This window comes from Heterodontus francisci, chromosome 1 (genome assembly GCF_036365525.1).
Source record: "Heterodontus francisci isolate sHetFra1 chromosome 1, sHetFra1.hap1, whole genome shotgun sequence".
Taxonomy (NCBI): domain Eukaryota; kingdom Metazoa; phylum Chordata; class Chondrichthyes; order Heterodontiformes; family Heterodontidae; genus Heterodontus; species Heterodontus francisci.
In genome coordinates, this window is record NC_090371.1 from 107512717 (window position 1) to 107537315 (window position 24599).

At 45.8% G+C, this 24599-nt stretch overlaps 1 protein-coding gene across 1 annotated transcript in view; it reads left to right on the forward strand.

Annotated features, from left to right (window-relative positions):
• rgs7bpa (regulator of G protein signaling 7 binding protein a) overlaps nucleotides 1-24599 on the forward strand; it is a 121637-nt gene that overhangs the window by 96377 nt on the left and 661 nt on the right. Inside the window, exons 4-5 of the mRNA XM_068055395.1 lie at nucleotides 8436-8586; nucleotides 8659-8729. Coding sequence (XP_067911496.1) covers nucleotides 8436-8586; nucleotides 8659-8729 — 222 coding nt within the window. The remainder of the gene's footprint in view (nucleotides 1-8435; nucleotides 8587-8658; nucleotides 8730-24599) is intronic.

The following is a 24599-nucleotide window of genomic DNA, read 5'->3' on the forward strand; positions in this document are numbered from 1 at the left end:
CACCTGTTCTAGATTCCAAATGTAAAATTCAGATAAGGGAGTGAACTGGGATAGGCACCAACATGTTGCACTCTGGACATTTGACAAAATTACTGACTCAGCCACAGACATGGCTGCAATTAATCTGTATATAAAGTGTATAGCCAACCTAATGCCATCAAAACACACTCCGATTTAAAACCCATTTCTCTCTATTTAGTGAGATACCTGGAATTGTTTTTGCTTGCACAAGTAGTCAATATCTGCCTGCACAGTTGATGTAGCGATGCGGAGAATTTGCATAGATGTCAATCTGCCAGGAGTGATTATGATCTCTCTCTCTCACTCGCTCTCCGTGTCTGTCCTCTCTGTGTGTCTATCCCCTTACCCCCTCTCTAGTTGTCCATCCACCTACCCCACTGTGTCCATCCCCCTCTCCCCTGTCTGCATGTCCACCCCCCTCTCCCCTCTCTGTGTGTCTTTCCCCTCTCCCCTCTGTGTCCATTCCCCTCTCCCCTCTCTGTGTGTCCATTCCCCTCTCCCCTCTGTGTCCACCCCCCTCTCCCCTCTCTGTGTGTCTTTCCCCTCTCCCCTCTGTGTCCATTCCCCTCTCCCCTCTCTGTGTGTCCATTCCCCTCTCCCCTCTGTGTCCATTCCCCTCTCCCCTCTCTGTGTGTCCATCCCCCTCTCCTCTCTCTGTCCATTCCCCTCTCCCCTCTCTGTGTGTCCATCCCCCTCTCCCCTCTCTGTGTGTCCTTCCCCTCTCCTCTCTCTGTCCATTCCCCTCTCCCCTCTCTGTGTGTCCATCCCCCTCTCCCCTCTCTGTGTGTCCATCCCCCTCTCCCCTCTCTGTGTGTCCATTCCCCTCTCCCCTCTGTGTCCATTCCCCTCTTCCCTCTGTGTGTGTCCATCCCCCTCTCCTCTCTCTGTCCATTCCCCTCTCCCCTCTCTGTGTGTCCATCCCCCTCTCCCCTCTCTGTGTGTCCATCCCCCTCTCCCCTCTCTGTGTGTCCATTCCCCTCTCCCCTCTGTGTCCATTCCCCTCTTCCCTCTGTGTGTCTTTCCCCTCTCCCCTCTCTGTGTGTCCATCCCCCTCTCCCCTCTCTGTGTGTCTTTCCCCTCTCCCCTCTCTGTGTGTCCATCCCCCTCTCCCCTCTCTGTGTGTCCATCCCCCTCTCCCCTCTCTGTGTGTCCATTCCCCTCTCCCCTCTGTGTCCATTCCCCTCTTCCCTCTGTGTGTGTCCTTCCCCTCTCCCCTCTGTGTCCATTCCCCTCTCCCCTCTCTGTGTGTCCATTCCCCTCTCCTCTCTCTGTGTGTCCATCCCCCTCTCCCCTCTCTGTGTGTCCATTCCCCTCTCCTCTCTCTGTGTGTCCATCCCCCTCTCCCCTCTCTGTGTGTCCATCCCCCTCTCCTCTCTCCGTGTGTCCTTCCCCACTCACCTCTGTGTCCATTCCCCTCTCCCCTCTCTGTCCATTCCCCTCTCCTCTCTGTGTCCATTCCCCTCTCCCCTCTCCGTGTGTCCTTCCCCACTCACCTCTGTGTCCATTCCCTTCTCCCCTCTCCGTGTGTCCTTCCCCACTCACCTCTGTGTCCATTCCCTTCTCCCCTCTCAGTGTGTCCTTCCCCACTCACCTCTGTGTCCATTCCCCTCTCCCCCTCTGTGTGTCCATTCCCCTCTCCCCCTCTGTGTGTCCTTCCCCTCTCCCCTCTGTGTCCATTCCCCTCTCCTCGATCTGTGTGTCTATCCCCCTCTCCTCTCTCTGTGTGTCCATCCCCCTCTCCCCCTCTGTGTGTCCTTCCCCTCTCCCCTCTGTGTCCATTCCCCTCTCCTCGATCTGTGTGTCCATCCCCCTCTCCCCTCTCTGTGTGTCCTTCCCCTCTCCCCTCTCTGTCCATTCCCCTCTCCCCTCTGTGTCCATCCCCCTCTCCCCTCTCTATGTGTCCTTCCCCTCTCCCCTCTGTGTCCATTCCCTTCTCCCCTCTCCGTGTGTCCTTCCCCACTCACCTCTGTGTCCATTCCCCTCTGCCCTCTCTGTGTGTCCATCCTCCTCTCCCCCTCTGTGTGTCCTTCCCCTCTCCCCTCTGTGTCCATTCCCCTCTCCCCTCTCCGTGTGTCCTTCCCCTCTCCCCTCTGTGTCCATTCCCCTCTCCTCTCTCTGTGTGTCCATTCCCCTCTCCCCTCTCTGTGTGTCCTTCCCCTCTCCCCTCTGTGTCCATTCCCCTCTCCTCTCTCTGTGTGTCCATTCCCCTCTCCCCTCTCTGTGTGTCCATCCCCCTCTCCCCTCTCTATGTGTCCATTCCCCTCTCCCCTCTCTGTGTGTCCATCCCCCTCTCCTCTCTCTGTGTGTCCATCCCCCTCTCCCCTCTCTGTGTGTCCATCCCCCTCTCCTCTCTCTGTGTGTCCATTCCCCTCTCCCCTCTCTGTGTGTCCATCCCCCTCTCCCCTCTCTGTGTGTCCATCCCCCTCTCCCCTCTCTATGTGTCCATTCCCCTCTCCCCTCTCTGTGTGTCCATCCCCCTCTCCCCTCTCTATGTGTCCTTCCCCTCTCCCCTCTGTGTCCATTCCCTTCTCCCCTCTCCGTGTGTCCTTCCCCACTCACCTCTGTGTCCATTCCCCTCTCCCCTCTCTGTGTGTCCATCCCCCTCTCCCCTCTCCGTGTGTCCTTCCCCACTCACCTCTGTGTCCATCCCCCTCTCCTCTCTCTGTGTGTCCATCCCCCTCTCCCCTCTCTGTGTGTCCATCCCCCTCTCCTCTCTCTGTGTGTCCACCCCCCTCACCCCAAACTCTCCTTGGGCCAGTGCTTGTCTTAAGGGCTCCCTGATTCTCAGCGTGCTCCCGCAACGCCGCACCACGTCTCTGGCTGTGTGCTGACCCACTTCCTGCTCTCCCCTCAGCCTTTCTCACTCTCTTCCTCACAGTAGCCATGACCATTCACTCTCTGAACCACACAAAAACAGCAGGGATGCCCGATCCCAGCATACCTGCACTGCGAACCGCCAATCAGCATTCACCCCACCAAGGCAGCCTACTGTCAGTCCCAGACATTGAACAATCACAGACAGGCATCCACAGTTGTCAGACGCAGATCCCACCTCCTCCTGACGTATGCTTTAATAGGAGAACTGTCAATCAAAGCTGAGCCATGGGCAGCCCAATGTCAGAGGACTGGCGTGCTGGATGGAAACCATGGACTTCAAACAAAACTTTTTACCACGGACACTGGTGTCTGGACGCGTTGCTGTCCCCTAGGTGTGAGCCGTACTGATGGCTGGCTCTGCGTGAGAGCTAGGCGATTTCCCACTCTTCCTGACCATTGACGTCACACCTCACTAGCAACATTTAAATGAGGCCCAAAGCCAAATTTGGCTCAGGCCATAGGTCAGCACGTTACTACCAATTAAAAGCAAAACACTAAAACAGGAGTTCTTAATCTTTTTCCTTCTGAGCGCCCCCCCCCCACCCCCGTTTCACGTTATAACATTTTCATGGACCCCCTGTAACACAGGTCTTTTTTTCTGTATAAAAATTAGTTATACAATTAAACAAGTTTATTGTTATTTTTGTTTTACTTACTTAATGTGAAACTTATCGCTGGTGCAGAGCAACAATTCTGTTAAGGCATGGAGGTATCTTCAACAAGAATAAATAAAAAGTGGGAAATGATTAACGTAAAAGTCCAAAAATGCATGCAGAAACCAAGTCCAAAGGGGAAATGGTTAAGTACAAAGCAGGGGAACAAAAAATTAAAAACTCCAAAAATTAGTAACTGAAAATGAAAAAATACCTGAAGTCCGAAATGGGAAATGGTAAACCAAAAAGTGGGAAAATGCTAAACCAATACACATAGAAATAAGCAAAAGGTGGGAAATGATTAACCAAATCGCTGAATCCCCGACTATCAACATCCAACAACGCTCAAGAAGCTCGACATCATCCAGGACAAAGCAGCCCGCTTGATTGGCATCCCATCTACAAACATTCACTCCCTCCACCACCGACGCACAGTGGCAGCAGTGTGTACTATCCACAAGATGCACTACAGCAACGCACCAAGGCTCCTTAGACAGCACCGTCGAAACCCGCAACCTCTACCAACTAGAAGGACAAGGGCAGCAAATGCATGGGAACACCACCACCTGCAAGTTCCCCTCCAAATCACACACCATCCTGACTTGGAACTATATCGCCATTCCTTCACTGTCGTTGGGTCAAAATCCTGGAACTCCCTTTCTAACAGCACTGTGGGTGTACCTACTTCACATGGACTGCAGCGGTTCAAGAAGGCAGCTCACCACCACCTTCTTGAGGGCAATTAGGGATGGGCAATAAATGCTGGCCTGACCAGCGTCGCCCACATCCCATGAAAGAATTTTTAAAAAGCCAAAAATAATTTTCAGAGATCAAAGGGGGAATTTTAATGTGGCTACATGCTGAGAACAGGGGTCCCTGTAGTGTGCGGATAACCTTGAAGTAAGTGCAGTGCGTCTGACAGTGTTTTTAACCCAGCCACTGTATATGACTTCCAGGTTTCCTGACCAATTAGCCTGAGTGGGTGTGCAAACTACTTGCATGAGTTGATTTCAATTGAACTATTTAAAGGGACACTGCAAAGATGCCAATTGATAGCTTGTGGAGGTGGGGGAACAAAGGAATTAACTGGCATTGCACAATTTCCACATGGCAAGGCATCTCTTGCTTTACATATGCCTCCCTTAACCTGATGATGCAGTCTGTAAGGATCTGCAGAGAGATATTCTTCCCTGCTGATGGGAGGAGGAAGCCTGCCACAGAGAGCAAGATGGTGTGGCTGGAGATTGCTAAGGAGATGAACAGCAGGAGTCTGGTGTGATGCTTCTGGATACAGTGCCAGAAGTAGTTTAATGACCTAATCAGGGCAGGAAAGGGGAGCATAATGGCACATTCAACTTCATCCTGCTGTGCACATCATGTTAACCCTCTCACTCTGCCTTCCTAGCCTATGCCAACACATCACTCCTCACACCAACTTACCTTGCAGGTGCACCCAGCCTTCTGTTTATGCATCTCCTCACATCCCCATCAGTCCATCCACTACTGACACGGACCCCCATCTTAATGAATGTCACTCCTGTTCCTCATAGTCACCCTCACCAAATGTGTCTATGCATCCATTCAACACTTCCAATTACTCTCACTCATCAGTCTCTTCTTTCAAATCTTGCAGGGAAAGAGAGCACAGAACATCAGGGAGAGGCAGAGAACTCAAGGTAGCCCTCCAGCCATCTATATACTGACAGCTGCAGAAGAGGAGGTGCTGGAGATAAGCGATGTCTCAGCCATTGGAACTGGGGAGATGGGGACCTTCCAGCTACCTGGTAACAGAATTAAATATTAGGAAGCCAAATGGCATACAGCACTTACTCATGTTGACTTAATGTCAGCAGCCAGTGAAAATTGATCATGTGTATGATGTTCACTGAAAACAGTCGTACCTTGTCAGTTCTAATTCATGTCTTTAATCTCCCACAGGGCCTTCACGCATCCCGCAGGAGGTGGTCCAGGAGGACGACAAAGGCTCCTCAGAGGAAATCAGTCTCTCTGAGGGTGCATCATCACAGGACCATGCAGACCATGCACCAGCTCAGATAACTCACACTTTGGTGGCACCAGTAATGCAGATTTTCACCTGGGACAGGATTTTCGGCCCCGCCGAGGTCATGAACGGAGGCAGACGGAGCCTGAAAATACTGGCACTGGCTGGTGTGCCAGTTTCCCGACACCTGCCAATTTGTGGGAGGAGGGTTCAGGGTCCAGCAAGGCTCATTAAGAGCCTTGTTAAAGATAGTTAAAGGAGGCCAACTGGAATTTTCCAGTCAGCCACCAGTTTCCTGACATGACGGAGAGCAGTTCAATTGCCCAGCGTCAGGCCTGGATACCAGTACTCCAGGAAGGCCGACAGGTCCTCCCTGCCTGCCTGGGTGTGGGTGCAGCCAAGGGCCACTCTATAGTAGATTCCCCCTCTGCACTTCCCTCCCCAACCCCCCCCCCCCCTCCACTAACAGTGCTGGCCTGGTTGCTTTTTCTATTTTTTATTTAACATTTAAAAAATGTTGGTGAGAGGGCACCTTCATGTTGAAGCGCCCTCTCAGTTACTTACTCTTTACTGCAGCCAGCTGCTCCTCTCAAGCTGGAAGGTCTCTGATTGGTCTTCAACTTTGAGAACCTGCCTGCCTCCCTTAATTGGACAGGGATCCTGTCTCCATGCCAATTAAGGGGCCCCCTAGTCAAAATCCCCAAAAATGACTGTTGCCCTCACACCCCACGCCTCCCCCGGGCAATTTCAGGACCCAAAAACTATCCCAGCTCCTGTTTCCCATCCCAAAAGAGAACATTCAGCCCTTGGTGTCTCTCATATCACAAATGACTTAGAGCAGATGATGGAGACTGGGACAGCAGTGGAGAGTCTGCATCGGAGGGCTTATCATACTCCAAGCTCTGCTCAGCTGGACACAATGAAGAAAACCTCTGGGGAAGCAGCAACAAATGTTATGATGTGCTGGCAGGCTTTCCAGCTGCACTGTGCATGGTTGCAGAGAGAGTGGAGAAGTTTGTTTTAAGCATGAATGGCATAATGTTGCAGGCGTTTATGATGATGTCTTGTCCATGGAAAGAGTGACAGTCAAACAAATGTATGTAGTCCCTTACCAATGGCTTGCAAACTCTGAATGCCACCTTAAAAAGGATTGATGAAACCCTAGTCTTTGTTGTTCAGTGCCTCACTGATGTACAGCAAAGTGTTCTCCAGCTTATTGCCAGCAGGGAAGTGCAGGTGGACCATGAGAGAGAAGGTAAAAGGGGAAATGGAAGTGGGGACTCTGCTCAGTGTTTCCACTTGTTTCCTGTTGCCCCCCGTCCCTCAGTCAGTGCCCCATGTGCTTCCCCTTGTCCTGATGGTCATGTGAGCCCCTACACAGATGCAGGTGGAGCAGTCTTGGCAGGGCCCTCACAGGGTCCAAAGCCCAGAGGACATAGGCCAAGAGCACGATAAAACCTGATAAAATTCTAACGTCTGATGAAAGGGCTCACCCAAATTATTAACCATTCTCTTTCAGGTTGCCTGTTTCGCCATTCAGAAAGATCATGGCTGATCTGTTACCTAATTCTGTCTACCTTTCTTCGGCCTTTTGCCCCCTTAATATTCTTTGGGTAACAGACATTTATCAGTCTCAGATTTAAAATTAACAATTGACCCAGCATTAACTGTCATTTGTGGAAGTGAGTTCCAAACTTCTACCACCTTTTGCATGTTAAAGTGTTCCCTAACTTCAATTGATATACATTAATGATTTGGAGGAAAGTATAGGTGGACTGATTAGCAAGTTTGCAGACGATACTAAGATTGGTGGAGTAACAGATAGTGAAGGGGAATGTCAGAGAATACAGCAGAATATAGATAGATTGGAGAGTTGGGCAGAGAAATGGCAGATGGAGTTCAATCAGGGCAAATGCGAGGTGATGCATTTTGGAAGATCCAATTCAAGAGTGAACTATACAGTAAATGGAAAAGTCCTGGGGAAAATTGATGTCCAGAGAGATTTGGGTGTTCAGGTCCACTGTTCCCTGAAGGTGGCAACGCAGGTAAATAGAGTGGTCAAGAAGGCATACGGCATGCTTTCCTTCATCGGACGGGGTATTGAGTACAAGAGTTGGCACGTCATGTTTCAGTTGTATAGGACTTTGGTTCGGCCACATTTGGAATACTGCGTGCAGTTCTGGTCGCCACATTACCAAAAGGATGTGGATGCTTTGGAGAGGGTGCAGAGGAGGTTCACCAGGATGTTGCCTGGTATGGAGGGCGCTAGCTATGAAGAGAGGTTGAGTAGATTAGGATTATTTTCATTAGAAAGATGGAGGTTGAGGGGGGACCTGATTGAGGTGTACAAAATCATGAGAGGTATAGACAGGGTGGATAGCAAGAGGCTTTTTCCCAGAGTGGGGGATTCAATTACTAGAGGACACGAGTTCAAAGTGAAAGGGGAAAAGTTTAGGGGGGATATGCGTGGAAAGTTCTTTACGCAGAGGGTGGTGGGTGCCTGGAACGCGTTGCCAGCGGAGGTGGTAGATGCGGGCACGATGGCGTCTTTTAAGATGTATCTAGACAGATACATGAATGGGCAGGAAGAAAAGAGATACAGACCCTTAGAAAATAGGCGACATGTTTAGATAGAGGATCTGGATCGGCGCAGGCTTGGAGGGCCGAAGGGCCTGTTCCTGTGCTGTAATTTTCTTTGTTCTTTGTTCACTCCTGAAAGCTATGTCTCCTAGTCTAGTACATTTAGGTGGAAGGGAATTTTGTTACTGAGCTATTATTTATTGGAATCTTTATGTACTTATATAATACTGGTTCAAATATGGTAAACAGTGATTATCAATTATTAACACTGCAGCCATGTTTCCTGTTCTTGAATTTTAAAGGCATGGACTCCTTGGTAGTTCCCAAAGTAATCGACAGCAAACAGGAAGAGAGTTCCCAAGCTCCGATTTTAGAAGATACATCAACTCCACCTCTCCAAGATCTTCAACCATATTCATGGCATGTTTCTGCAGATATAGAAAATACTGAAAGGTTAGTAAACATTTCCATTAGAATCGTGTTATTCCATTTCTTCTATAATTTATATTTTTTATGTTTTTACAGAGATATACGAGAAATGAAAAATCTTCTAAGCAAACTCAGGGAGACTATGCCTTTGCCATTAAAGAACCAAGGCAAGTATCAGTCCCTATTCACCATGTTTTCAAGCATTCTTTTTACATTTCCTTCAAATTAGAAGCTTGGTGACTGTAGACAACTGTGACACTCATGACTCTCGTGCCACATTGTGGTTTAGGTAAGAAAAGGACCACAGACTGCAGGTTGAGACAGGCAGATCGTCATTTTTCACATGAGTTGGAACAGCCTGACTTGCAACATGGCTAAGAATGGCTGCATTTAAATATCAGCCATAGTAGAGAGTCTGGTTCATAACCAAAACAGACAAAGTGAACAGTTTAACTTCATCTCAAAATATTTTTCTTATTCTATTTGGAGAGATGAAAACAAAAGTAAGGGTTAAATTCCACTGACAACTTTGCTATTATCATTCCCTGAATGAAAAAACGATTTGTAAAAGGATTTGAATACAAATTATCCATATGCAGATTTTCTTAAGAAACATTGATTACATTACCATGGCAATCAGAACTACTAATGTTATTTTTTTGCTCAATTGAGTACTGAATGTTCTTGGCAGATTGTGAAATATACGCTGTATAACATCTGAAAAATGATTGAAATATTTCAACAGATGATTATCATAAAGCAGGTGTTAAATGCATTCAGTAAAATAAATGTTTTTGGTTGGAAAACATATCCAACACACAGCAGATTTTCCATATGTGCTGTCAGCAGGTGAGGCTCTCCTCTGGGAGTGTATAGTCTGAGATTTACCCCCAATGTCAACTCACAATGTTCATGGTCAATCACACCTCACATAAACCAGTTCCTTTACAGGTATGAACAGGCTTAATATCCCCAAGTTATGCAGGTACGGTGTATAGGTGCTGTCATGAAGACCCCCACCTGCCAAAAATGCGGCATGTTAATTTCATCATGTGAACATTAATTGTAAACTGTTGCTGGAGTGAAGAAATGACTTGTTTAAAGAGATCACCAGACATTTGGCTGGAGGACATTTGCATACTAAGGGATAGTGCTTGGAGAGACCAAAGAATTGTTCACTGATTCAATTAACAGAGATTGGGCTGGGCAATAGTGATCCATATCTTGTCGTAAGAGACAGCACTACACCCCCCCCCCCCCCCCCCTCCCGCCCCCTCACAAAGAGCTTTGAAATCCACAAACGCAGGAGTTTGTTTAAACATGAATAAACTGCTGGCCCAGATCTGGTTTTGAATTGTGCTCACAGGACAGTCAGATTGCAACTGAACCTGGAACAAGACAGCTTCTCTCCTGGCTGGCTCCCTCACGTGTTCTCACAAACCTCTGGACCCACCGAAGTCGCTTAAACCTCAAGAGAGAAAAGACCCCTACATCGAAACAAATTAAAGCGTGCACTGGGCCCCAACAAACAGCAAGACTTACCAGCAACCAAAGACTCCACATTGAACTCAAAGGACTGTAAATACACCCAACTATTGCCTCAAACTTTTCCCCTTTATTCTTTCTACCTTTTCTATCTCTGCGTGTGTGTTTATCGCGTATGTATGCTAGTGTGATCGCGTTGCGTATTCGTACTCGTTAACCGGATTAGAGTTTAAGGTTAATAAACTTCCACCTTTCTTGTTTAAATCTAAGAAAACTTGTCTAATTGATTTCTTTGCCTTACAATTGGAAAGCGTGAACAAGGATTCACTGAGGGGGAGCTAAAACACGGTGTTTTAAAAAATTAAACCCTTTTACAGTTAAACCAGGCAATGTCTGAAAGGGAATCCTAGACCCCCTTTCTCCCCTGGTCATAACAGTGCATTACAGTGGTTGTTTGTGCAAACTGAAAAGCTCCTGAGAAAATGCTGTTATCCGCTTATAAGAGCAGAAGCTCCCTCCTTTTTAACTTCCCCTATATCAGGTATCATCACTATGTGGAAACGTGTTTCATTCTCCAGCACTGATGTCTCTCACCATAGTCAGTTCAAAGAAATCACCAAAAAGATAAATTAAAGAATTATGCCTCTAAACCAACGAGCTGGACAGAAAAAAGCGGGTCGTAGTAATTGGTTGTTTTTCAGACTGGAGGATGGTAGACAGTGGTGTTCCCCAAGGGTCAGTGCTGGGACCACTGTTTTTTTTTTGCTATATATAACTGACTTGGATCTTGGAATACAGAGTAGAATCTCAAAATTTGCCGATGACACCAAATTTGGAGATGCAGCAAATAGTGAGGATGATGTGAACAGCTTGCAACAGGACATAGATAGGTTAGCAGAATGGGCAGACAAGTGGCAGATGGAATTTAATACAGACAATTGTGAGGTGATGTATTTCAGCTGAAGGGATAAGATGAGGCAATATAGACTGAATGGCACAGTTCTAAAGAATGTGCAGGAAAAGAGGAACATGGGGGTTCATGTGCATCGATCTTTGTAGGTGGCAAGACATATTGAGAGAGTGGTTAGCAAAGCATACAGATCTTGGGCTTCATAAATAGAGGCAACAAAAACAGGGAAGTTATGCTGAGCCTTTATAAAGGCCCAACTGGGGTATTGCATCCAGTTCTGGTCACTATATTTGAGGAAGGATGTGAGGGTCCTTAAGAGGGTACAAAAGAGATTTACCAGAATGTTTCCAGGGTTGGGGGATTTTATTTACCAGGTTAGATTGGAAAAGCTGGGATTGTTCTCCTTAGAACAAAGGAGATTGAGGGGAGATTTAATTGAAGTGTACGAGATTGTGGCATGCTTAGATAAGGTAGACAAGGAAAAATTGTTCCCACTAACTAATGGCACAAGGACTAGAGGACACAGAATGAAGGTTTTGGCAAGAGGAGCTGGGGGAATCTGAGGAAGAACTTCTTTACGCAGTGTGTAGTAATGACCTGGAACTCCCTGCCCACAAGAGTGGTGGAAGCGGAAACAATCAATGACTTCAAGACGAAGTTGGATGGCCACATGAGGGAAGTAGACTCGCATGTCTACAGGGATCGAGTAGGGGAGTGGGACTGACTGGATAGCTCTGTGGAGAGCCAGCATAGACTCAATGTGCTGAATGGCCTCCTCTGTGCCGTAAATGACTCTAGGGGTGGACTTTTATGCTCTCCCCCGCGGCGGGTTTGGAGGAGGGGAGAGCATAAAATCAGGTGGGATGGTGGCGGGGTGGGGGACTGAAATTTAGACCAGGGTGGGAAGGTCTGTGAATGGCCTTCCCGCCCCGCCTCCAATTGAGATCCTTAACTGAATAATTAACCCCCAATTAAAGGCCTCTTCCCCCCTTGCAGCCGCAATTACCCATGCGGCGGACAGCTCTGTCGCCGCATCGGAGGCACGGCACGAAAATCCGTGCGGGCTGCTTCCTGGCTCCAGGAGGGGAGTCCCTCTTTCACAGGCCTGAACAATAGACCCAGCATCGGGAAGGGTGGGGGATGCCCGCTGAGGGCCACCCTCTCTGCCCTTGCTGCCAACGCCTCTCCCCCAACTCCGTGAGACCCCTCCCACCCTAACCTATCGTAAGCCTGGTTCCGGCGCCGCTCCTCGGTGTATGGTCGCAGCTGCTACAGCAGCAGCCACTGCCTTTGCAGTGGCGTTGCAGCTGCCAGCCTCTGATTGGCCGGCAGCTCTGCATGGCCGGGACTTCTGGCAACACGGTCCTAAATCCTATGGAAGGCCCGCCGCTGATTGGCACTAAATTTGGCGAGCCTTCCATAGAAGAGGTGATGCAGGGATCTTGGCATTGGTTTCTCCCAATGTCAAGGCCTCTGCCGCCAGCATAAAATTCCCCCCCAATGCCTAGGAAACTTTCAACAGCAAAACTATTTTCCATCAAAATAGATGGGGAATTGAAGCCAGGGCAAATGTTCCATTAAATAAACATTCCCACAACTAGGGCCTTTAATTGTTATAAATATGTCAGCATTTTTATGAATTAAATGTGTCGGACCATTTGTATCTACTTCTTGTAGAAAATTAGTTAGATTTATAATTGGACTATTGTGATAAGTATCAGCCCTCATTTATAGCGTGGAGCAAAAGCTAGGTGTCATAAAGCCCTGGCAGCTTGAGCAAATTTTAATTAATTAATTAAGAACCATTAAGTCACCAAACGCCAAAGGAGGCAATTCGGCCCATCGGCCTGTGCTGGTTCTCTGGAAATGTTATTCAATTTGTCCCACTAACTTGCTCTTTCCCCTTAGCTCTCCAAATTTTTCATTTCTAAGTATAGATCCAATTCCCTTTTGGAAGTTTGTATTGAATCTGCTTCCACCTACCTTTCATGCAGTACATTCTAGATCATAACAATTCACTGTATAAAAAAACTCCTCATTTCTCCTCTGCTTTTATTGCCAATTACCTTAAATCGATGGTCTTTGTTTACTGACCCTCCTGCCAGTGGAAACTGTTTCTCCCCATCTATTTTATCAGAACCCTTCACAATTTTAAACATCTCTATTAAATCTCCACTTAACCTCCTCTGCTGTAAGGAGAACAATCCCAGCTTCTTTATCTCTCCATTTAACGGAAGTCTTTCATCCCTGGTATCATTCATGTCAATCTCTTCTGTGCCCTCTCCAAGGCCTTAACATTCATCTTAAAAGTGTGCGACCTGGAATTGAACACAATACTTCAGCTAAGGTCTAACCAGTGATTGTTAAAGATTTAGGATAACTTCCTTGCTTTTGTACCCTATGCCTCTAGTAATATGTCCAGGATGCCACAAGCCTTTTTAACAGCCTTGAACTGAACAGTCTAGGATCCTTTAGAAAAGAGAAGGCTGAAGGACATCCCAATAGAAGTCTTTAAAAATATGAAGAGGTTTACCAGGGTAGATGTAGGAAAGATGTTTCCACTTGTGGGGAGATCAAAACTAAAGGAAACAAATATAAGGTAGTCACTAATAAATCTAATAAAAGGAATTCAGCAGAAACCTCTTTACCCAGAGAGTAGATAGAATGTGGAACTTCTATCACATGGAGTAGTTGAGGTGAATAGCATAGATGTATCGGCCTCCTCCTGTGGTTCCCACCTTCACAGATGCCAGACTTCAGCCAATCAGATTCACTCCACGCACTATCAAGAAATGGCTGAACACATTGGATACAGCAAAGGCAATGGGCCCTGCCAACATCCCGGCTGTGGTGTTGAAAATTTGTGCTCCAGAACTGGCCATGCCTCTAGAAAAGCTGTTCCAGTGCAGGTACAACACCAGCACCTACCTGACAAAATGGAAAGTTGCCCAGTTATGGCCTGTCCACAAAAAGCAAGGCAAATCCAATCCTTGGAAGGTGTTGTCGAGAGTGCTATCAAGCAGCAATTACTCAGCAATAACCTGCTCACCGATGCTCAGTTTGGATTCCACCAGGACCACTCAGCTCCAGAACTCATTACTGCTTTGGTCCAAGCAGGAACAAAAGATCTGAATTCCAGAGGTGAGGTGAGAGTGACTGCCCTTGATGTCAAGGCAGCATTTGACTGAGTGTGGCGTCAAGGAGCCCCATTAAAATTGAATTCAATTGGAATCAGGGGAAATGTCTCCACCGGCTGGTGTAATACTTAGCACAAAGGAAGATGGTTGTGGTTGTTGGACACCAATCATCTCAGCTTCAGGATATCATTGCAGATGTTCCTCAGGGCAGTGTCCTAGGCCCACCAGCTCCAGCTGCTTCATTAATGACCTTCCCTCCATTAAAAGGTCAGAAATGGTGATGTTTGCTGATGAGTGCGTAGTGTTCAGTTCCATTTACAACTCCTCAGACAATGAAACTGCCCATCCCTGCATGCAGCAAGACCTGAATAACATTCAGGACTGGGCTGATAAGTGGCAAATAATATTTGTGCTGTTAGCGGGAATGAATCTAGAAGAATCACTCGACACTCAGGTCTGCTCCAATGTCAAACAGTTTATTACGCCAGCGGGGAGCAGGTCACTGAGCTGTCCAGATGCCTCTCCACCGAACAAAGGAAAATCATCCATACTTATACATTTTTCAAACAGTTACTCAGCCCATCCTGGCTGGACATGATCCAATCATAACGGTTATTGATTACATACATTACACATATTACCAATTAGATTACTCATTAGGCATCATGTGGCTACGTGATCAGCTCATAGCAAGCCCCCTGATCATCTTGTGATGTTTCCCAGACCCCCTTATCAACTATCCTTGAGTCTTCACAATGAATCCTTCTACCTTTATCAAGCTTGCATTCCTGATTGCTTCCTGCAGTCTGCAGTTACACAAAGCAGCTGTCTTATACACTGATATGAGGGGCCCTCCTTGGTCAGGCTAATTGCCTGTGCTAAACAGTACCATGCTCAAGGCTGCAAGCTAACTAACTTGTCCCACAATGCCTTGGGTAAATACTCCATTTTGTAACAATATGTGGCTATACTTTCTTATATATATATATATTATATATATATATATATATATAAGAGGAAAGTATAGAAGGAAAGTAGAAGGAAAAAATTGTGGCCGATGCAGCTAAATAAATACACACATATATATATATGTGTGTATTTATTTAGCTGCATCGGCCACAATTTTTTCCTTCTACAGTGCCACACAAGTTGCAGGTAATGAAGATCTCCAAAAAGAGAGAATCTAACCAGCTCCCTTGACAATCATAGAATAGTATTTTTTTTTGAAGAAATAACAGAGAAGGTTGATGAAGGGAATGAGGTGGATGTTGTCTACATGGATTTAAGAAAGCATTTGGTAAGTACAACATAAAAGGCTGGTTAACAACATTGAGGCTCATGGAATAGGAGGGTCAGTATCCAATGGAATAAAAAAAATTAGCTTAAGGACAGAAAACAGTGAGTTGTGATAAGTGGTTCTTTTTTAGACTGGAGGATCGTTGACAGTGGTGTTCCCCAAGGGTCAGGGATGGGACCACTGATTTGTTTGCTATATATAAATGACTTGGATCTTGGAATACAGAATTTCAAACTTTTCCGATGATACCAAACTTGGAGGAGTGGCAAACAGTGAGGATGATACCAATTATCTGCAACAGGACATAGTTAGGGCTAGCAGAATGAGCAGACAAGTGGCAGATGGAATTTAATACAGATAATTGTGAGGTGATTCATTTCGGCAGAAGGGAAAGGATGAGGCAATATAGACTGAATGTTACAGTCTAAACAGTGTCCAGAGGGACCTGGGGGTGGGGGGCATGTGCATCGATTTTTGTAGGTGGCAGGACATATTGAGAGAGTGGTTAGCAAAGCATATGAGATCTTGGGCTTCATATATAGAGGCATTGAGTGCAAAAATACAGAAGTTATGCTGAACCTTTAGAAAGCTCTGGTTAGGCCCCAACTAGAGTATTGCATCCAGTTCTGGTCACCACACTTTAGGAAGGATGTGAGGGTCCTTAAGAGGGTGCAGCAGAGATTTGACAGAATGATTCCAGGGATGGGGCATTTTAGTTGCAAGGTTAGGTTGGAAAAGCTGGGTTTGTTCTCCTTGGAGCAAAGGTGATTCAATAGAGATTTGATAGAGGTGTACAAGATTATGATGGGCTTAGACAAGTTAGACAAGGAAATACTGTTCCCATTAGCTGATGGTACAAGGACTAGGGGACACAGATTGAAGGTTTGGGCAAGAGATGCAGGGGAAGCTGAGGAAGAACTTCTTTACGCAGCGAGTAGTAATGCCTGGAACACTGCACACAAGGGTGGTGGAAGCGGAGACAATCAATGATTTCAAAAGAAAATTGGATGGGAACTTGAAGGAAATAAACTTGCAGGGCTACGGGGATCGAGCGGGGCAGTGGTACTGACTGGATCGTTTCGTGGAGAGCCAGCATATACTCAATGGGCCAAATGGCCTCCTTCTGTAGTGTAAATGACTCTTGTACAACACCGAAGGAGTCCATTTGGCCTATTGCGTCCACACTGGCTCTTTGGAATAGTAATCCTGTTATTCCTACATCCCTGCTCTTTTGCCATATCCCTGCAATTTTTTTCTAGTTCAAGTATTTATTCAATTCCCTTTTGAAAGCAATCATTGGGAAGAATTTTATGCTCTCCCCCGTGTCAGGTTTGGAGGTGGGGAGAGCATATAATCAGGCGGGACGGTGGCGGGGGGGCACCCTGCACCCTTCCCACCTCCACCCAAATTAAGTCCGAGATGGGAAGGCCATTCAAAGGCAGGCCTGTCACTACATGGGGAGCATGCTAAACAGACCTGTGCGGGTTGCTTGCCGGCTCCAGGGAGGGGGCATGGTCCCTTGTTAAAAGGCACTTAGTGCCTGAACAAGGGACCCAGCATCAGGAAGGGGTGGGGGTTCACACCTTCCCCTGCAACCCCCACCAAGCGAAACCCCTCCTGCTCTGACATACCTGTGGCCTGGGTCCAGGGCCTCAGGAGAGTGCTCTACCGGCAGCATTCCAAATAATAACCACTCATTGCATAAAAAAGTATTTCCTCACGACGTCTCTGGTTCTCTTGTCAATCACCTTAAATCTGTGCCCTCTGGTTATCAACTCTTCAACCATTGGAAACAGTTTTTCTTTATTTATCTATCTAAACCTTTCATTATTTCAAAAATCTTTATCAAATCGCCTCTGAGCCGTCTCTGCTCTAAGGAGAACAACCTGGGCTTCTCCAGTCTATCCACTCTACTATAATCTCTCATCTTTGGAATCATTCTAGCAAATCCCTTCTGTACCCTTTCCAAAGCCTTCACATCCTTCCTAATGTGTGATGGTCACATTGCATTCAATAGTCCAGCTGGGACCTAACTAGTGTTTTATAAAGGTTTAGGATAACTTCCTGGATTTTATATACCATACCTCTATTTATAAAATCAGGATCTCAAATGCTTTAACTGCTTTGTTAACCTGTCTATCACCATCAAAGATTTGTGCACAAAAACCCCTGGGTCTTCCTCTTCTTGCACACTTGTTGGCATTGAATTTCATCTGCCATGTGTCCACCCATTCGGCCAGCCTGGAGATGTTCTCTTGAAATCTATTACTATGTTCCTTATTGTTTACTACATTTCCAAGTTTCATGTCATTGGCAGATTATGAAATTGTGCTCTGTACACTCAAGTCTAAGTCATTAAGGTGTATCAAAAGCAGCAGCCAATGGGATTATCAGTGCTGACTCCCCCACCATCAACATCCGTTGACCAGAAACTTAGCTGAACAGGCCACATTCAATGAGGCATTCTTAATTTTGTGTTTGATGTGCGGCACTCACGTACCTTCAGTTTTGCGTTGTTCAAAAGCTTGCGCCATCGAGGCGAGAGTACTCGGTGCCTCTAGAGGGAAGATAACCTCACTGAAGTTATGGAGGGGAAGTGGGGTTTGCAGCGGACATCGTCACTATACTGACTGTGCAAGGGGATTGCTTGTCAAAGTGGTGGGGGAACACTGCAAGTGCATTGTGTTTCAAAAGTGGGGCGGAGGGGGTCGTTGTTGGAACACTGCAAGTGGATTGTATTGGGGGGGTGGAGCTCAGCAAGTGGATTATATTTGAAGGTGGGGAACTCTGAGAATGTATAGGTTGTGTTTGTCAGGAGGGCATTACAGGGCATCTTTAATGGTGTTGGTATGGCAATGATGGCTCGCACTTATTGAAAAGTTGTCAGACCAACATTAATCTATACTATAGAGCTACCGCAAGCATCCCGCAGAACCAAAATCTACACAGTTCTTTGCCCAGACAGATCTACTTTAGCTTTTGATTAGATTTTAGATTAGAGATACAGCACTGAAACAGGCCCTTCGGCCCACCGAGTCTGTGCCGAACATCAACCACCCATTTATACTAATCCTACACTAATCCCATATTCCTACCGCAATCCCCACCTGTCCCTATATTTCCCTACCACCTACCTATACTAGTGACAATTTATAATGGCCAATTTACCTATCAACCTGCAAGTCTTTTGGCTTGTGGGAGGAAACCAGAGCACCCGGAGAAAACCCACGCAGACACAGGGAGAACTTGCAAACTCCACACAGGCAGTACCCAGAATCGAACCCGGGTCCCTGGAGCTGTGAGGCTGCGGTGCTAACCACTGCGCCACTGTGCCGCCAAAGGTCCAAGGACAATAGAGATGGTAGATGCAGGTCTGGCAGCCCTTTAAATATAGCGTCAGCACCTGTTCCAACATCAGGTAACACCATGAATGGCATCTCTACTGCTGCCCCCGCCACATGATTGGGGGGGTGGTGGGGTGGCAACTGTCATCTCCATTATGCTAAATGGCTGCCGGCTGCATAATCACAGCGGCGCGGGCACTGACATCACAGGCGGAATCACCACCATTTTGCGTGCTCACCACTGCTCCCAGCGGTGGGATAATAGAATTCAGCCCATCGTCTGCAAGTTCCCCTCCAGATCACGCAGATATCATCTTCCTTCATTGTAGCTGAGTAAGAATCCTCGAACTCCCTACTTAACAACACTGTGGTGTACCTACACCACACAGACTGCAGTGGTTCAAGAAAGTGGTTCACTACCACCTTCTCAAAGGCAGTTAGGGATTGATAATTAATGATGACCAGCAATGCCACATCCCATAAACGAATCAAAAAGAGACCAAATGGTTTGTTCCTATGCTGTAAATTCAATGCAATTCTATGTCAGCAATTTGTCCTGTCACCTTCAAAGACTTGTGTATGTGAACTCCTTTTAAATTTATACCATTTAGTTTAAATTACCTTTCTTCATTCTTCCTTCCAAAATGCATCTCTTCACACTTCTCTGCATTAAACCTCATCTGCCGTGTGTCTGTCCATTTCACCAGTCTGTGTCCTCCTGAAATCTTTCACTATCCTCCTCACTGTTTATTACATTTCCGAATTTTGTGCCAACTGCAAACTTTGAAAGAAGATCTTAAAAGAGTCAATATTTTATAAAATCCTTTGCTCAGGGTTTATTTTACACTTTACTGTGTATTGAGTCAAATAAAGCACAAAACTCATAATTAAAATGCTAATAATTCCACCTAATTTATAAACCTCTGACATAGAAATTTTTTCTAGGAGAAAGTGCATCAGACTTCAGTGTATGTATGTGTGTGTGTTTAATGAACTTTATTATCCTTGCGTTGAGAATGCACCCTGTTCCCTTTCCTTGTGTATAAGTAAGCGCGCATGATGTGAATATTGGGTGTCTTTCAATGGTCTTTTGTGCACTTTAACTTGGAAGCTACAAAAGCTGCAGCAATGTAGTAGCATACAGGTTGGAGCTGGGAGTGTTGGTTCGGGGTCAATGGGCAAGCAGTGGAGCAGAACATCTTGGGTTGTGATTTTCTTAGATTCCCCGATAAAAACAGAGCACCACTCACTCACTCTTCTGTGCTGCCCAGGGCAACAGTGCATGTATAACACAGTGAATTTAGCCATTGTGACTGATTGATTGATTGAATTCCAATCCCCTGAGATAATGGCCAACATTCCATTAGCCTTTTTGATTACTTTTTGTACATGTGCACTAGCCTTTTAGTGATTGGTATATATGGACACCTTAAATCCCATTGCTCTTCCACACCTTCTTTCCCCTCAATTGTATTAATGGAATTGGAATTCAAAAGTGAGGAAGTGATGCTTCACTTGTACACAGCCTTGCTCAGACACCATCTGGAGTACTGTGTTCAGTTTTGGGCACTGTACCTCAGGAAGAATATATTGGTCTTGGAGAGGACACAGTGCAGATTCACAGAGTTGACACTGGGACTTAAAAGTTTAAATTATGACAACAAATTGCATAAACTTGGCTTTTATTCCCTTGAATTTAGAAGGTTGAGGGCTGATCTAATTGAGGTCTTTAAAATAATATGATTTGATAGAGTAGATACAAAGAAATTATTTCATCTGGTGGGGGATTTCAGACAAGTGGAAGTATCCGTACAATTATAGCTGTGCCATTTAAGAGTGAAATCAGGAAGCACTTTCTCATCCAAATGGTAGTGGAAATCTGGAACCTGATCCTCCAAAGGTCTGTGCATACTAGATCAATTGAAAACATTAAGACTGAGATTATTAGATTTTGGTTTGATAAAGATTTCAAGGAGTATTGGAGAAAAGGTAGGTAAAACAGAGTTGAGATACAGATTAGCTATGATCTAATTGAATGGCGGAATAGGCTCAAGGGGCTGAATGGCTTGTTCCTGTTCATGGACTCCTATTCTCCTGTGATGGACAGCTCTGAGTGGAAATTCTGCTAGTTTTCAGTGTAAATGCAGTCCAGTGAGATGCAGAGATCTAAATGTTCTCCATCTAAAATGTGGATGATTGGTATGAATGGTCTTTGTTTGAATATGACAAAATATACTAGTCAGTTTAATTCAAGCTTGCCCCTTATATCTAAGCCACTAATGGTTAGACTTAACTGAATTTCTGGAGTACTATAATATTATGCTGAGGTGGGGGTGGGAGTGATGGTGTCTAGTGCAGTTCATTGAATTTATTGAACTATGGGCCAACCAATGCAATGTGATGGTGGTTGCCCCAAAATTGCTGTTTCATAAAGAAGATATCTCAAACTATTGATTGTAAGATATAAGGTACATCTGTCCCAATTTTTGATTACATTTATATTAAGGCTTTTGATGGATACCAGCTTTACTTTGAACACAAATGTTCAGGACTGTATGGAAATGGGCAAAGGTACTCTGGTCTTTCTCCATCTCTATCATCAATTACAGCAAAGGTTCAATGCAGGTGGTGGCATATCAAATGTGTGTCCAAACAGTTTTCCTTTATGGTTGAGAGCTCTAAGGAATGGAACTGAAAGGTTTCCTTCAGTCCAGAGCCAAGCATGGGGAAACAGAGGGAGAATTCTTCAGCTGACACCAACCTTCCACTTAGCACCGTGGAGGGGAATCACCTCACAGCAGAAACATCTCTTTGCTAAGTTGCCATACAGAAAGATGTGGATAAAGCAGTTGATAACAAGTAAACCTGGTATGTGTTATTGAACTTGGGCATGTAGAAGATCAAGGTAGCTAGCATGCTGAAAGCTGTCCTGCAGAGATCCTTCAGCCAAATTATCCATTAAGTAGATGATGGGGAAGGGTTTTGAATAACAGCCATTGGAAGGCATTACCTGCCAGGTGGTTTTATGAGCACTCACTGTTCACGTGATCATACCTATTTTGGTTGAGTGAAGAGAATCAAATAATTGCTTTTGAAGTGTCACACTCCAATTTGTTCAATGAGGTATAGTGTGTCCTTGCTGTTGTAAGGTACACGATAGCAGTGTAGTCACAAGTTTTGTGGTGCACTATGCCATACAGTGTGCTGCTCCTAAGGCATTCCTGGAATCTACCATATGTCTAGTAAGGTTCAAACCCACTTTTGTCACTTGTCTATTGGTCATCTAGTGTCTATCCTCCTTACAGGGTCATTACGTGGGATTTAATTGGCTTGAAGATGACATGTTTGACAATGGAAGTTGAGGCAAAGCTGTATAGCAGACTTAGTAATCTGATTACTGAGCCAGTAGGCTTGCAGGATGCTGTGCTAATTCATCAGCCAATTTGGCTCATTGATGGGATCTCAAGGACTAGACATGTCACCGATTGCTCAAATTCTTCCTGTTCAACTCCAGCTAGTCCTGCTAGGTAGGGTGTTTCTAGCTGGGCAAGCAGTGCAAAAATTACCAGTGCCTGATCAGTGCCTATTTAGAGGGTTCAGAGAGGACTTTTGTAGTGAGACAGACTTGTGTTGAGAGCTCTTTAGTTTCTGTACTTTATCTCAATTGGAATGTCCTCAGATCCCTTCACAGCTGAAGCTGGAAAATCTCTTCCTTGTTTTTCTTCCTTTTCTTGAAAGCCTTCACCCTCATACATTTTGGGCTGGATTTTAAGAACCCGCCGCCCATCTCATCAGCGAGCTCAAAACACGGCAGCCCACCCGTGCGGGCCGCACACCAAAGAGCCGCCACAATCTCAAGCGTGGCGGCTCATTTAAATAGCTGGAGCAGCCCAGCCCCCAATCTGGTGGAGGGGGCAGGCTGTCCATCCCCGGCAATGATGCCAGCTGCCTGTGCACAGCCACTGGTGTCATTTTTAAAGCCCTGCTGACATATTTAAATTTTTAAAGAAATATCCCCCCAAAATTAAATAAATATATATCATATGCCCCTTTCCCACCCTACAATAACAATTATAATAAATATTTTCACTTCCCCCCCCAAAACACTGACCTCTTGCATCTGAGCTTCCCCCCCCAAACTGCACAAAGTTTAAAGTTCAATCCTTCCCACCATCCCCTACACCCATGATGTTTATTTGACCCCGTTTCCCCCTGACCCCCACACTGATAAACCTACCTCCTCCCCCCTCCCCACCATTGTCACGCCTTGTTTCCCCGGACTGGGATCTGAAGGCGTGTGCGCGTCAGCCACTGTGTCGAAGATCGCTGTGGGCCTTCAAGATCATAGGTAAGTGTATTTAAATGTATTAATTTTATTGATTTGAATATGCTAATTGTGGTCCCATCGCTCAGCGGTGGGGAGGCCGCCACGGAGCTTTGCTGCCGCCAGGGAGCAATGGGCCGGGCCCTGCCAGTGTCAAATTCCGTGGCAGGTCTCATCCAGAGCCATCTTCAGGTCCCCCCCCAACCCCAACCCCCGCCACGGATCACAATGTCGAGGGCTTGTTAAGCCCTTTGGCTTCCTTCAGTTTATTTGCCTTATTTTGGTTTACTTTTCTACTTTGTATTGTCTCACTAGGAATAGCCTACTGGATTGTTGAGTGAAACTACCTGCTACTGTTATGGATTTTCATGATAGCCACTGAGACAGAGATTATGTGGCTTCTGCCTTGGGTTATCCCAAGTGAATCAAGAAGAGTGCTGTGCTTTCCCTTTTATACAAGTTTCTCAATTTTGCTGCTGCACCTAGCTATTACACATAACTGTCTGAGTTTGTTCAACTGTGAACTGAGCTTTATATTGTCTCGATCTACTTATTTCCATCTTGACAATGTGTCCCTATCTCAGCCCTTCCTGAAACTCTTATTTATGTCCTTGTCACCTCCAAACGTCACTGCTCCAACACGTCGTTTACTGGCCTCCTATCTCTTACCCTAATTAAATTCCGACCAGTTCAAAGCTCTGTCCATTCAGCTACCATACCAGTCCTCACTGACCTATATTGATTCCCAATCCTCCAGTGCTTCAACTATAAAATTATTGTATTAGTCCTTAAATCCATCTATGGCCTTGCCCTATCCTATCTCTGAAATAACCTCCAGGTCTATATGCCAACACCACTTCTCCTCCCCCAAATGCCCACTACCACCACCTGCTATGACATTTCATTCTTGTCACTCCAAACTTTTGTGCATCTCTCCCTTCAAATACTGCACTATTGGCAACAGAGCCTTCAGCTGTCTGAGTCCTATTTTCTAGCAATCTTAGGTAAAGCTCTCCACCACAGTATCTTCCTCTGGTCAAAATACCTCATAGAAAACCCACCTCTTTAACCAAGCTTTTGGTCAATCTTCTAACCTTTACTTTCCTGACTTAGCATCTGCTTTATATACACCTATGTGTGAAGCACATTGGGACATTTTTTCCATTAAAGGTGCTATATAAATGCAAATTATTATTGTTGCTGTGTTTCAATTAATTGTATTTCTCTGTAGTCCATCTTATGGTGAATTAATTCCATCTATATTGTTTTCAGTTACTTTTTTTTATTTGTTCCTAGGATGTGGGCGTTACTGGCTAGGCCAGCATTTATTGCCCATCCTCATTTGCCCTTGAGAAGGTGGTGGTGACCTGCCTTCTTGAACTGCTGCAGTCCTTGAGGTGTGGGTACACTCACAGTGCTGTTAGGGAGTTCCAGGATTTTGACCCAGCTAATTGCTCTAATTGCCGAAGTCTTTAAATAAACTAATTGATTCCCCAGGGTATTACTTATGGATTTATATGGATTGGTTGTGATGTCTCCA